Source organism: Gasterosteus aculeatus, chromosome 13, assembly GCF_964276395.1.
Source record: "Gasterosteus aculeatus chromosome 13, fGasAcu3.hap1.1, whole genome shotgun sequence".
NCBI lineage: Eukaryota > Metazoa > Chordata > Actinopteri > Perciformes > Gasterosteidae > Gasterosteus > Gasterosteus aculeatus.
In genome coordinates, this window is record NC_135701.1 from 23,414,781 (window position 1) to 23,429,791 (window position 15,011).

Consider the following 15,011-nt stretch of genomic DNA (forward strand, 5'->3'; position numbering starts at 1 on the left):
GGCTCTTCTTATTAGAATCATAATTGTTGTGATGGCCCCGTCTCTAATCACGTCCAGAATGCTTTTGTCCCTTTGTCCCTGGAGAGCAGATTGCCCAAAGCAGTGCACCTGGTCCCAGAACAGGAAGGGGCATAAAAGCCCCGCTCTGGGGGGGGCAGGTTCTGACATCGTATTATGATATTGGATGAAGAAGAATACAAAAAGATTACAGTGACATACATGTATTAACATGATGGGTGGTGGACCACACGTAGTACACACTTAGTACAGTAATGAGGTGTTTTATACTGCCCTACATTTATTTAACGTTACTTTATAGAGTAGATTATTAAACTGGTAAGCAAAATATGTTTATTCAAATATTGATGTAAATAATTGTACAGTTGTCAGACACCCGGCTAATCCAAACTAGCCCCAGGTTAACGTCAGCTAACCTTTGTTAATATAAAAAGGCGAGAACAATTTGCCGGCATAGATGAGCACATGCTAGCATGCTAGCAGACTGTTGGCCATAATTATCCTAGCTTGTAAACAGCTAAATTTAGCCACCTCAACCTTCAATATCTACCTGTTAGCATGGAACTAACACAAGTTAGCGTTTTATGACGCAGGTTAGCATGGGTTAGGTTTGTTTCGGTCCGTCATCTCTGATTGGCTCGTGGGGCATTTCGTGGGCGGAGCCTGAGCGAAAGTTCCCACAATGCTTCCTCTGCCAGGTGATCACTGAAGTCATTGAAGAACGATATGATGTCATCATTAGGCTGCAGCGTGTAAGGACTGCAGAGTGAGAAAGATAAGTGGTATTATAGATGCAGTAATAAGTCACATCTGTAATAAGTAGTACCTACAAAACTACTTCTAATAGATCTGGTATAATACATATCTTTTTAAGTATGATTATAGATGTAGAAAATTATACTAAATCTATCATAAGTAGTACTACAGATGTACCAATATTAATTTATATTATATAAACTTAAAAATAATAATGTAATTATACTAGACTAACACTTGCTGGTAGCTTCTCAGGGTGTCCAGGATGTTGAACTGCTGCCAGCGTTTAGAGAAGTTGACCTTTGAACCCTGTGATGTCATCAACGTGTCGGGATTCCCAAGGTGTACGAAAGTCAGGTCCTGGAGAATCAACCCCCTGAATAGACAGACACGTTAGAGAGAGACAGGTGTGATGTGGCATTAACTTACAGGTAGGGTATACACAGTGGGGTATATAGGGTATTAACTTACAGGTAGGGTATATGTAGTGGGGTATATAGGGTATTAACTTACAGGTAGGGTATATGTAGTGGGGTATATAGGGTATTAACTTACAGGTAGGGTATATGTAGTGGGGTATATAGGGTATTAACTTACAGGTAGGGTATATGTAGTGGGGTATATAGGGTATTAACTTACAGGTAGGGTATACATAGTGGGGTATATAGGGTATTAACTTACAGGTAGGGTATATGTAGTTGGGTATATATGGTATTAACTTATAGGTAGGGTATATGTAGTGGGGTATATAGGGTATTAACTTACAGGTAGGGTATATGTAGTGGGGTATATAGGGTATTAACTTACAGGTAGGGTATATGTAGTTGGGTATATATGGTATTAACTTACAGGTAGGGTATATGTAGTGGGGTATATAGGGTATTAACTTACAGGTAGGGTATATGTAGTGGGGTATATAGGGTATTAACTTACAGGTAGGGTATATGTAGTGGGGTATATAGGGTATTAACTTACAGGTAGGGTATATGTAGTGGGGTATATAGGGTATTAACTTACAGGTAGGGTATACACGGAGGTTCCACCTCAGCTAGAGCTGCTCTGTAGGCTCTGAAAGACGACGAGCTGTCAATCAAAGAGCTGAATTCCTCCAGAGCCTGAAACACAACACACGACTAATTATTATTATTATTGTTATTATTATCACACTATCATAACACTACATGATAATAATTATAATTGTTGTTATTCTCTAACAACATTCAGACCTCAGCAGTGTGTCTCTGCCAGTCAAGGCGCCTCAAGGGGGCGGAGTCTAACGCAGAGAGGATGGACAGGTAGGAGTTAAAGTTGTTGAGCCTCCGCAGGTGCTTTAGGAATACACACAAACACACAGTCACTGTGTGTACATGGAATATGGTATCAAGTGCATCTGTGTGTGTCTGTCTTGTGTGTTACCTTCATGGTCTTCAGGAACTTCAGCAGCAGTTTCTCTCGGTCTTGGGATTTATCCTGAAGAATGATGACGGAACGAACCCTAAAACACAAACACACACTTATCATCAGTTACACACACACACACACACAAACAGGTTGTTTATCAGTAGTATTTTGAGTAGCAGGTTGTGTGTTGTGTATCAGGTTGTGTAGCAAGTTGTGCATCCGGCTGTGTAATATGTTGTGTATCAGGTTGAACCATCACCTTATCGTGGTGGAGAGGTTTGTGTGTCCCTATTAACCTGAGGGCTGTGTTGTCTGGAGCCTTCTGCTCCTGGTAGGGTTACCCATGGTAAAGTGGTCTCAAGCAAGGGGGGGGCAGACTAAGAATCGTTCAAAAGACCCTATGAAAAAATGGAAGAGGGAAGGAGCTACCTGGCCCGGATAAAGCCCGGGGCCCCTATTTGGGGCCAGACCCTCTAACTCCCATAGGCACACCACCTGTGGGGGAAACCGATGGGGTCGGGTGCGCTGCTACAAGGATGGCAGTGACAGTGGGGGGTCAAGACGGAACAGACCTGGGCGGCAGATGCCGGCTCTCGGGACGTGGAACGTCACCTCTCTGGGGGGGAAGGAGCCAAAGCTTGTGCGGGAGGTGGAGGGGTATCAGTTGGATCTGGTGGGACTTACCTCTACGCACAGCCTCGGCTCTGGAACCACACTCCTGGATAGGAGATGGAGTGGCCCATGGTGTGAGGCGCCAGGCGGATGTGGGGATGCACACTCACAGTGTCCCGAGTGCTGCTACATTGGAGTTTACCCCAGTGGACAAAAGGCTCGCCTCCCTACGCCTTCAGGTTGTGGGGGGAAAAACTGACTGTTGTCTGTGCATATGCACCAAACAGCAGTTCGGAGTATTCAGCCGTTTTGTAGACCCTGAATGGAGTTCTGCATCGGGCTCCAGTAGGAGATTCCATAGTCCTACTGGGAGACATCAATGTGCACATGGGCGACGATGGAGAGGCGTGATTGGGAGGAACGGCCTTCCTGATCTGAACCCGAGCGGCCGTTTATTATTGGACTTCTGTGCCAGTCTGGGTTGTCCATAACAAACACCATGTTTGAACATAAGGATGTTCATAAGTGTACGTGGTACCAGAGCACCCTAGGCCAAAGATTGATGATCGATTTTCAACTCACACCTCCGGCGGAGCTTCGCTCACATTCCTGTGGAGGTAGGGGACATTGAACCAGAGTGGTGTATGTTCAAAACTTCCATCGCTGAAGCTGTGGCAGTGAGTTGTGGTTTAGGTGCATTAAGGGGCGGTAACCCTCAAACCCTATGGTGGACACCGGTGGTCAGGGAAGCCGTCCAAGGAGGCCTTTCGGCTTATGATATCCAGTGGGACTCCAGAGGCAGTTGCAGTGTACCGACAGACTCGAAGGGCGGGTGCCTCTGCCGTGAAGGAGGCAAAGCAGCGAGTGTGGGAGGAGTAATAATGGAAAAGGACAAAGTGCTTCTGGAAGACCATCCGGCACCTCAGGAGGGGGAAACGGGGAACCATCCAAGCTGTGTACAGTAAGGATGGGACCCTGTTGACCACTACTGAGGAGGTTATCGGTGCGGTGGAAGGAACACTTTGAGGAACTCCTGAATCCAAGCAGTATGCCCTCTTTGCTAGAGGCGGAGCTGGAGGCGGAGGAGGGATAATCGTCAATTTGCCTGGTGGAGGTCACTGAGGTAGTCAAACAACCCCGCAGTAGCAAAGCCCTGGGGATTTATGAGATCCGTCCAGAGATGCTGAAAGCAACGGCTGTTGGGGGGCTGTCATGGATGACACGCCTCTTCAACATTGCGTGGGAGTCTGGGACAGTGCCAAAAGAGTAGCAGACCGGGCTGGTGGTGACTCACCTCACAAAGGGGGAGAGTTTACAGGGGTATCACACTATTGAGCCTCCCGGTAAAGTCTACTCTAACCCTCAATTTCCACCAACTCCGGAACGGCTGCGTAACGGCTCCGGCACGGCGTTGGAGTCAAAAGGTTTCCATTAGGATACCGAGGCGTAGTCAGGGGGAGGAGGGTCTACAGTTTGAGGCCATGGTTCTCAGCAGGAAACTGATGGATTGCCAACTCCGGCTAGGGAATGTGTCCAAGTGAAGGAGGTTAAGTATCTTGGGGTCTTGTTCACGATTGAGGGGAAGATGGAGTTTGGCCGGAGAATCCGAGCAGCGGCACTCGCTTTACCGCACTCACTTTACCACACCGTTGTGATGAAAAGACTAGAGCTGAGCCGGAAGCCAAAGCTCCCAATCTACCGGTCAATCTTCGTTCCTACCCTCACCTATGGTCATGAAAGAATTAGGTCATGGGTACAAGCGGCCAAAAGGAGAGTGGCTGGCGTCTCCTTTTGGGTGGCGTCTCCTTTAGGGTGAGAAGCTCAGCCATTCGTGATGAGCTCGGAGTAGAGCCGCTGCTCCTTTGCGAGCCAGTTGAGGTGGTTTGGGCATCTGGTGAGGATGCCCCCTGGGCGCCTCCCTAGGAAGGTGTTCCAGGCACGGCCAGCTGGGAAGAGGCCCCGGGGAAGACCCAGGACTAGGTGGAAAGATTCTATCTGCACTGGCCTGGGAACGCCTTGGATCCCCCAGTCAGAGCTGGTAGATGTGGCCCAGTAAAAAGGAAAGTTTGGGGTCCCCTGCTGGAGCTGTTGCCCCCGCGACCCGACCCCGGATAAGCAGTTGAAGATGGAGTGTAGCAAGTTGTGTAGCATGTAGTAGCATGTTGTAGTATGTTGTGTACCAGAAGGAGACGTTGTTGAAGTGTTGTGTGAACTCTTTAAGGTTTGGACTTTTCTCCTCATTCTGCTCTTTAGACCACAGCAACACCTCTGGAAGCTAGACAGGTGAGAAACAGACAGACAGGTGAGACACAGAGAGACAAACAGGTGAGGGAAAGACAGAGAGGTGAGAGAAAGACAGACAGGTGTACCTCAATCTTGCAGAAGAGCTCTGAGTCAAGCAGAGTCAGCTGTTCAGCTAGATCCTGACTCCTGAAGTCCAAAAGAGTTCCTGGTCTGAGAGACAAGAAGAGACATTAAGGTCTCACAGAATTACACACCTGTCAATCATCGGAGGTGACGGTTACCTTGCAGCCACGCCCTTAGCTGCGAGAGGGCGGAGCGACTGAGGAGAACCAATCATGTGCCACCTCTGCTCCAGCTTGGACAGAATGTTGGAGCGCAGCAGACAAGCAAGTCTCAGCTCTCCGCCAATCAGGAGGCTGAACACCAGGTCCATCAGGAGGAGGAGCAGGTTAGAGTCCAGCTCTATGGCACTGTGCACAGCCACAGACACACACAGATAGACACTTAAAACTCTGATGAGTTCAACTGTCTGTCTGTGTGTGTCTGTCTGTGTGTGTCTCACCACAGCTCGTCCACCACGCTGACCAGCAGGTGGAAGGTGTTGTTGGCAGCGGCGATGCGCTCAGGGTCCCTTTGTTTACACAAGTGTTTGTATGTTTTAAAGGTTAAAGATTCTCTGGAAGAAGGTTATCTATATATATATATATATATATATACATATATATATATATATATATATAGTGTATCATTATAAACAATGTTCTTATTACTCATTCACGCTAGTAAGTCAAACAGATCATAATTCATCTCTGATATCTATTAATGTATTTCTGGATTTAATCAAGCTCACTACAATTTAGAGATGACAAGTGAACGCATCATGAGATGGTTTTATATATATATATATATATATATATATATATGTTCACTGAGAACGATTCATAATGTAAATCAACCTAACCTAACCAAATAATGTTAGCACACACACACACACACACACACACACACACACACACACACACACTGAGAGAGGATATCTGTGCTGCAGTTTGATGATGACGTCTTCGGGACTGATGAAGCTCCTGAAGGTGGAGAGGAAGGCTTCACGGTACACAACTTGTTCTACATACACACACAACACACACAACCATCATAAAACACAACATTTTCTATACACACATCCCACGTAACCATCACAATACACAACCTGTTCTACACACACTACACACCGCTGTGAGCCATTGTCGCATGGACCAATAGGATCTCAGCAGACGCTGCTTTGACGTCCGGCCCGTCCTCCCCCTAAGAGGGACAGAAGTCAGATTGATTAGAGGTCTGTCCTCCTTCTGAGAGACACCACGTGTGTCTCATTTGGTGAGACCCGGCCTTCTGGGTCCTTCGAGGGCCGCATAGACTGAACCAAGCGGTCTGGCCGACGGGGGGACTTCCTGCTTGCGTCAGCAGTTTATCTGTGTCCTTCCTCACCGCAACGAACCGACCGACAGCCGAGTCGCAGCCAAAGTGACGCATGAGGTTGAATGAAGAGCAGCCTGAGGAGGAGAAGAGACCAAACGAGAGACAGCTACAGAGGACCGGCGGGCTGGATGAGGTACCTGAGGCTTCATTATGATCCTGCGGAGGACCTCCTGCCCGTCGGTCAGCAGCACCTCCTCCTGCAGCTCCCTGCTCCTCCTCTTAAGCTCCGCCTCCTGCTGGAGACTGCACAACAGAGGCGCTGAGGGAGACATTCTCTGCCTAGTCGGTCCCCGAGCACTCGTTTCATCCACGAAGGAAGAATAGGAACCAAGAAATTTGTCCCTTTCTCAGGGTGAGGTCGTTTCAAAGCATGACGCCAACACGTCACGTCGCACAACACATCGACGTCAACAAAAATCCTTTGGCCATTTCCCCACAAATAATGTGTAATATATAAGATTAGAGAGGTCGACAGGTCCTCTACAAGTGTAGGAAAGATTTACAACACATGTCCCTCGTCTTTTTGGCACTGTTATGGGAAAATGTCCCCAATATTTATGCATGTATTGTATAAGAGTTTGAAATGTAGAACCAAAGGCCAAGAAGAGTAACGTCCTGAGCTCAGTCTGTGTCTCACCTGTCCGATGCCGGGTCCTCCTCGTACGGTCCACCTGGATCCTGATGGAGGTAAGAACAGAAGTCCACTCATCAATCAGAGCGCTGAGGACATGGTTCTACCAATGAGAGGTGTGTAGGCCTCAGGTACGTGTTTGGAAGCCAGTCACCTGTTGTCTCTTCTTTGCTGGTAGAACTGGAGCAGGAAGTAGCTCAGGTAAGGGGGTGGAGTCTAATGTCTGTGTGTCCAGGTGGGTGTGCGCCAGGCGGTAGGTGGTCTCCAGCTCCCGCTGCCTGCTACTGTATCGCTGGCCAGAGGTCAAAGGTCGCTGGTAGAACATGGCTGCTGATTGAGCGCTATAGGTGGAACAGAACTGAAGGTACTGATGGACTGGAGACAGACAGACAGAATGACAGACAGATCAATAAAACGTTAGCTTAGCTTAGCTCTACCACTGGAACCAGTGGCTAAACGTTAGCCTAGCTTAGCTTCATGATTGTTTTACTCACTGTGTAGTTTCTTCTCAGGGAGTGGGGGGGGCGTCTTGCTGGGAGACTTGGGGGAGGAGCCCAACTCATCAGGTCCAATGTCATCATCACAGTGGGAGGGCCTCTGTTCATGGGGGGGGGGGTCAAAGCTAAATGAAGAGGGCTGGGAGAGGGTCGGTCCTGTAATCCAGAACAGCAGTCAGACAGACAGTCAGAAAGACAGAAAAAACAGACAGACAGGCAGACAGACCTGCAGTACTGCAGCGTCTCTTCTCTGGGAGGTTGGGGGGGAGTGATGATGGGTGAGGAAGAGGAAGAGGAGGCTCAAAGGAGGAGGAGTCAGTGAGCAGAAAGTTGTAGTCAGGATCTTCTTCTTCTTCTCCTGAGATACAAAAACACTTTATTCTCACCTAAAAGGGAAAAACTGTTCATCATGAAAAGTGATCATAAAATAAAACCATTTAATGATAATAATAAAAATAAGTATTGAAAGTATTATTATTATAATGAGAGTAATCATGACGATGATAATAATCATCATGATGTTAATAGCAATAACAATGATGTTATGTCAAATAATAACTTTTAGTTTGAATACAAATAAAGACTCAGCAGGAAGCAGCACTCAACCCTACTTCCTGTTTCTGTCAACTGACAGGAAATAATGTAATTTACACCATGCTGCTAACTGGAAGTGTGTGTGTGTGTGTGTGTGTGTGTGTGTTACCACAGTGTGTGTGTGTGTGTGTGTGTGTGTGCTACCACAGTGTGTGTTCTCAGCAGCAGACTCTACAGAAGAAAAAGAGTCGCACTTCAAACCGGCGTCCTCCTGTAACACATATTTTACATAATTGTACATTCTTTAATACTTTGACATGTATTGATTGCTGTTAAATAAAATGTATACAATACAGTACTAATACTACTAATACTACTCAGTACAAAGTATTTCAAAACAGCTGTATGTATCATCAGAGAGCCGGAGAGGAGACCTCAAACGGTTCTGTGATGATCCGACTCCTCTGCTCCCATAGACGTCTATGAGGAAATGACTCTACTTCTCTGTAGTGACCAGCAGGGGGCGACTCCTCTGCTCCCATAGACGTCTATGAGGAAATGACTCTACTTCTCTGTAGTGACCAGCAGGGGGCGACTCCTCTGCTCCCATAGACGTCTATGAGGAAATGACTCTACTTCTCTGTAGTGACCAGCAGGGGGCGACTCCTCTGCTCCCATAGACGTCTATGAGGAAATGACTCTACTTCTCTGTAGTGACCAGCAGGGGGCGACTCCTCTGCTCCCATAGACGTCTATGAGGAAATGACTCTACTTCTCTGTAGTGACCAGCAGGGGGCGACTCCTCTGCTCCCATAGACGTCTATGAGGAAATGACTCTACTTCTCTGTAGTGACCAGCAGGGGGCGACTCCTCTGCTCCCATAGACGTCTATGAGGAAATGACTCTACTTCTCTGTAGTGACCAGCAGGGGGCGACTCCTCTGCTCCCATAGACGTCTATGAGGAAATGACTCTACTTCTCTGTAGTGACCAGCAGGGGGCGACTCCTCTGCTCCCATAGACGACTATGAGGAAATGACTCTACTTCTCTGTAGTGACCAGCAGGGGGCGACTCCTCTGCTCCCATAGACGTCTATGAGGAAATGACTCTACTTCTCTGTAGTGACCAGCAGGGGGCGACTCCTCTGCTCCCATAGACGTCTATGAGGAAATGACTCTACTTCTCTGTAGTGACCAGCAGGGGGCGACTCCTCTGCTCCCATAGACGTCTATGAGGAAATGACTCTACTTCTCTGTAGTGACCAGCAGGGGGCGACTCCTCTGCTCCCATAGAAGTCTATGAGGAAATGACTCTACTTCTCTCTTGATTTATTCCCTCAGTAAACATTGTAAACATGAGTTTATGGTCTCAGTCTCTAGTTTCAAGTCTTCTTCAACACAGCGTGATGTTCATTTAGTGAATTATGGTCCATTTAGAGTCAAACAGACCATAAAGCAGGGGAGGCTTTAGGGCGGGGCTACACGCTGATTGACAGGTGTCTGTCATGGTCAACTTGAACTCTTTCACAGTGTGTTTTCACACCGTTTGCCTGCACTCCGCCCTTGTATTTGGGTGGAGAACAAAAACAAAGATGCCGTCGTAATGTAATTATGAGACGTGTACCTGTTGACTCTGTCTGTTGACTTCAGTCTCTCGTCTCATTGGTGCTACTATGGCGACCCTGCAGGGGGCGGGGCCCATAGATTGACGTCTTTTAGGCGGCAAGGTTGGAGGACTAAATGTTAAAAGACAGGCAGACAGACAGACATGTGCTATTTAGTACTTATACCTTTAGTACTGAGAGCATATATGAAGCTGATATACAAGTACTCGTATTATCACAGTACTGCAACACAGTACTGTACTGTGTACTGTGCACAGTACACAGTACAGTACTGCAATTAATGCTTTTACTGCAGTAGAGGTTAAATACTAGTATTATTAGTATTATACTTATATGTCAGAAACATGATGTAATGCTTTTTAACAGCAGCATATATTATCAACATCTCCAACCAGCAGGAAAGTGATGTCACATTAAAAAACTTCTGTCCGACTTCTCCGTCCTCTCTTTCAGCAAAACAGAGACAGGAAGTTCTGAGACAGGAAGCGGGGGACAACATGTGATATCTTTAGTCTTTTATCTACTTCCTGTTTCATCCAAAGTTCTATTTCTGCTGCGTGGATTCGCTTAAGAAAAAAAGAAGCCAGAAAGAAGTAAAAGAGAACGATAATCAGTACGAAATCTATTGATCGTTGTGTAACTGTGATAACAGACTCACCTGAGCCCCTGTGTGGACACTCGGGGGAGAGACACCTGTGGCTGGGACGCAGGAGGGAGGGACATCTGAGTTTGGGAGGCGTGATTGAGGGACACATGAGGGAAGGACACCGGAGGCTGGGACACAACAGGGAGGGACACTGGAGAGATGAGTTCTGTGAGGGGCATTGGGGGTTTAGGAGGAGCCCAAGACGTCTTCTTTTTCTCCTCGTCTTCCTCTGCAAGAGCTCCTGCAGACGTCCCCTCTGATTTCACCACGTCATCAAACACACAAGTTTGTCCCTCGGTGACCCCAAATTGGACAGGAGACAATGGAGCAGAGTCGCCTCGTCTCTCTGCAGCCAATCGCACAAGTTCCTGATAAAAAATCAGAACAACAACACAAGCTGCTGTCGTTAGCATATGAATAGACAACAGACGTGACCCGAATAGGACAGGAACAGGACATATATAGGACGCAGAGGACATGAACAGGACAGGAATAAGACGTGGGTAGGACATGAATAGGACAGGAACAGGACATATATAGGACGCAGAGGACATGAACAGGACAGGAATAAGACGTGGGTAGGACATGAATAGGACAGGAACAGGACATATATAGGACGTAGAGGACATGAACAGGACATGAATAAGACGTGGGTAGGACATAAATAGGACACAAAGAGGCGATGAACAGGACATAAGGAGGCGAAGAACGTAACGCAAAGAACAGGACATGAACAGGACAAAAGACGAACAGGATATGAAGAGGACACAAATAGGACATGACTAGGACATAAGGAGGTGATAAACAGGACATACATAGAACGCAAATAGGACATGTAAAGGAAATAAAAGGGACATGAATACAACATTAACGAGGCATAAATACAACGTGATTACAACATAAATAGGATATGAACAAGACCTGAAGAGACAGTAAACATAACTAGAAGAGGACAAGAACGGAATATGAACAAGACTTCATAGACTTCAGGACATGAAGAAGACACCGAAAGCACATGAACAGGACATTAATAGAGCATGAAGAGGCGAAGAACAGGACATGAAGAGGATGTAAATAGGACATCCATAACACGTGAACAGGGCATGAACAGGACACGAATAGGGCATTAATAGGAGATGAATAGGACATGAATAGGGGATGAACAGGAGATGAATAGGACATGAACAGGACACGAATAGGGCATGAATAGGAGATGAATAGGACATGAATAGGGGATGAACGGGAGATGAATAGGACATGAACAGGACACGAATAGGACATGAACAGGACACGAATAGGACATGAACAGGAGATGAATAGGACATGAACGGGAGATGAATAGGACATGAACAGGAGATGAATAGGACATGAACAGGAGATGAATAGGACATGAACGGGAGATGAATAGGACATGAACGGGAGATGAATAGGACATGAACAGGACACGAATAGGGCATGAATAGGAGATGAATAGGACATGAATAGGGGATGAACAGGAGATGAATAGGACATGAACAGGACACGAATAGGACATGAACAGGACATGAATAGGACATGAACAGGAGATGAATAGGGCATGAACAGGAGATGAATAGGACATGAACGGGAGATGAATAGGACATGAACAGGACACGAATAGGACATGAACAGGACACGAATAGGACATGAACAGGACACGAATAGGACATGAACAGGACATGAATAGGACATTAAACAGGAGATGAATAGGACATGAACAGGAGATGAATAGGACATGAACAGGACATGAATAGGACATGAACCGGACATGAATAGGGCATGAACAGGAGATGAATAGGACATGAACAGGAGATGAATAGGACATGAACGGGAGATGAATAGGACATGAACAGGACACGAATAGGACATGAACAGGACACGAATAGGACATGAACAGGACACGAATAGGACATGAATAGGGGATGAACAGGAGATGAATAGGACATGAACAGGACACGAATAGGGCATGAACAGGAGATGAATAGGACATGAATGGGAGATGAATAGGACATGAACAGGACACGAATAGGACATGAACAGGACACGAATAGGACATGAACAGGACACGAATAGGACATGAACAGGACATGAATAGGACATGAACAGGAGATGAATAGGACATGAACGGGAGATGAATAGGACATGAACGGGAGATGAATAGGACATGAACAGGACACGAATAGGGCATGAATAGGAGATGAATAGGACATGAATAGGGGATGAACAGGAGATGAATAGGACATGAACGGGAGATGAATAGGACATGAACAGGACACGAATAGGACATGAACAGGACACGAATAGGACATGAACAGGACACGAATAGGACATGAATAGGGGATGAACAGGAGATGAATAGGACATGAACAGGACACGAATAGGGCATGAACAGGAGATGAATAGGACATGAATGGGAGATGAATAGGACATGAACAGGACACGAATAGGACATGAACAGGACACGAATAGGACATGAACAGGACACGAATAGGACATGAACAGGACATGAATAGGACATGAACAGGAGATGAATAGGACATGAACGGGAGATGAATAGGACATGAACGGGAGATGAATAGGACATGAACAGGACACGAATAGGGCATGAATAGGAGATGAATAGGACATGAATAGGGGATGAACAGGAGATGAATAGGACATGAACGGGAGATGAATAGGACATGAACAGGACACGAATAGGACATGAACAGGACACGAATAGGACATGAACAGGACACGAATAGGACATGAACAGGACATGAATAGGACATTAAACAGGAGATGAATAGGACATGAACAGGAGATGAATAGGACATGAACAGGACATGAATAGGGCATGAACCGGACATGAATAGGACATGAACAGGACATGAATAGGACATGAAAAGGACACAAATAGGGGATGAAGAGGAAATGAATAGGACATACATGGGACATAAAAAGGACATGAATAGGCCACAAAGAGGACATGAACAGAACACAGTGAAGATGTGGATCAGGACTCTATGACGAAAACACAAGAATATAATTTTTTTTCTCACCTTGACCCCGTCCAGCACTGCCCTGATCACCAAGGTAACGCTGGCTGTTGAGTCCTGGTTGCCGTGGGCGATACCTTGCAGCATTACCTCATCGGCCCAGCGAATCAGCTGAGCCAGAGACAGGTAGAGACGAGTGAGACAGGAAGTGACGGTCTTACTGCAGAGGACAGAAGAAGTCGGGTCAGGAGACAACAGGTCACTCTGTTGATGATTGGGGTCAAAGGTGAGGTCCCTACCTGTTGTGTAGGTGTGGCTCTAACTGGACCAGAGTCTGGACCGCTTCAAGGACTCTGCTGGATGCCCCACCCAACAGACCGCCCACCACAGACTGGTCCAGAACCTGTTTGTCCACTCCCAGTCTGTCCACTAGAGCTTTGAAGTACTGAAGAGAGCTAATAACGGCCCGCTGCTCATCCGCCAACACACACACCGACTGACACACACACAGGCACACACAAAAGAAATGGTGAATGTAGGATTTTGTTCTTGTTTGTGTGTGTGCGTGTGTGTATATATATGTGTGTTTACCTTTTCTTGCAGAGTGCGTTGCAGGTTCAGATCTAATGGTTTGGGTGTCTGTGACGGGGTTTGTTTGATTTGCTCAAAGCGTTTGATCCTCTGCGGGTGAAGTTTATCCTTCAGCCTCATGGTGAGAGACACAAACTGGGAAGCTGGAGAGGAAGAGGAGAATTATCATCATCATCAACAATAAAAGCCTCTCAGATTGAAACAATCTCTGAAGGAAACTGTCAGGAAGTGAGTTAGACTTCTGTTGCAGAAGGAGAAGCTCACCTGTCTTACTCTCGGCCCGGGAGGACATGTCTGCAGGTCAGACACGTCTGGTAGCGTTGAATCCTCTGTGTCGTTCTTCTTGCTTCCTTCCTCCTCTTCTTCCTCTTTGTGAGCCAGTGTCACTTATCGTCAGTCTAACTGTTCTCAGAGAGGAGGGGAGGAGTCATCCTGCAGCTCCACCTGCTGGCAGGAAGCTGTCAGCACACCTGTGTTCACTGGAACCTCAACTTAATATAGTTCGGTTTACTCATTCTGTGTAAAAGTAAAGACGACTTGTGTCTCTTCAACTTCAAACAAACTTTATTCATGTCAAAGCGTCCCCGATTACATGACACCAACATACACAACACTACTACACACTAGAGTCTGGGTTGCTGCATATTTTGGTTAATAAATAACCTCTTTACACATATATGGTACATTACCATCTTTATATATTCTGTAAACATTTATATCAATACCAAACACTGAAGTTTCTATGATCACAGTGAGGAGCTGTGTTCAGCAGCTCTGCTATCCCTCAGCTAGCGCTCAAGTAACGCTCTGCTATCCCTCAGCTAGCGCTCAAGTAACGCTCTGCTATCCCTCAGCTAGCGCTCAAGTAACGCTCTGCTATCCCTCAGCTAGCGCTCAAGTAACGCTCTGCTATCCCTCAGCTAGCGCTCAAGTAACGCTCTGCTATCCCTCAGCTAGCGCTCAAGTAACGCTCTGCTATCCCTCA

General features: G+C 46.6%; 1 protein-coding gene across 1 annotated transcript; it reads right to left on the bottom strand.

Moving 5' to 3' along the window:
• Window positions 1-205: 205 nt before the first annotated feature.
• On the bottom strand, window positions 206-14,407 carry rapgef1a (Rap guanine nucleotide exchange factor (GEF) 1a). Its single transcript, XM_078086544.1, has 23 exons — window positions 14,291-14,407; window positions 14,027-14,169; window positions 13,735-13,931; window positions 13,499-13,655; window positions 10,452-10,807; window positions 9,793-9,904; window positions 8,374-8,440; window positions 7,862-7,993; window positions 7,633-7,791; window positions 7,293-7,513; window positions 7,145-7,185; window positions 6,645-6,750; window positions 6,261-6,333; window positions 6,066-6,153; window positions 5,594-5,683; window positions 5,313-5,501; window positions 5,157-5,241; window positions 4,968-5,062; window positions 2,191-2,269; window positions 2,001-2,102; window positions 1,792-1,889; window positions 1,010-1,150; window positions 206-777 (listed from the first exon to the last, which is right to left on the bottom strand). The coding sequence occupies exons 1-23, from the start codon at window positions 14,316-14,318 to the stop codon at window positions 642-644; spliced, it is 2,895 nt and encodes a 964-aa protein (XP_077942670.1). The 5' UTR covers window positions 14,319-14,407; the 3' UTR covers window positions 206-641.
• Window positions 14,408-15,011: the final 604 nt, after the last annotated feature.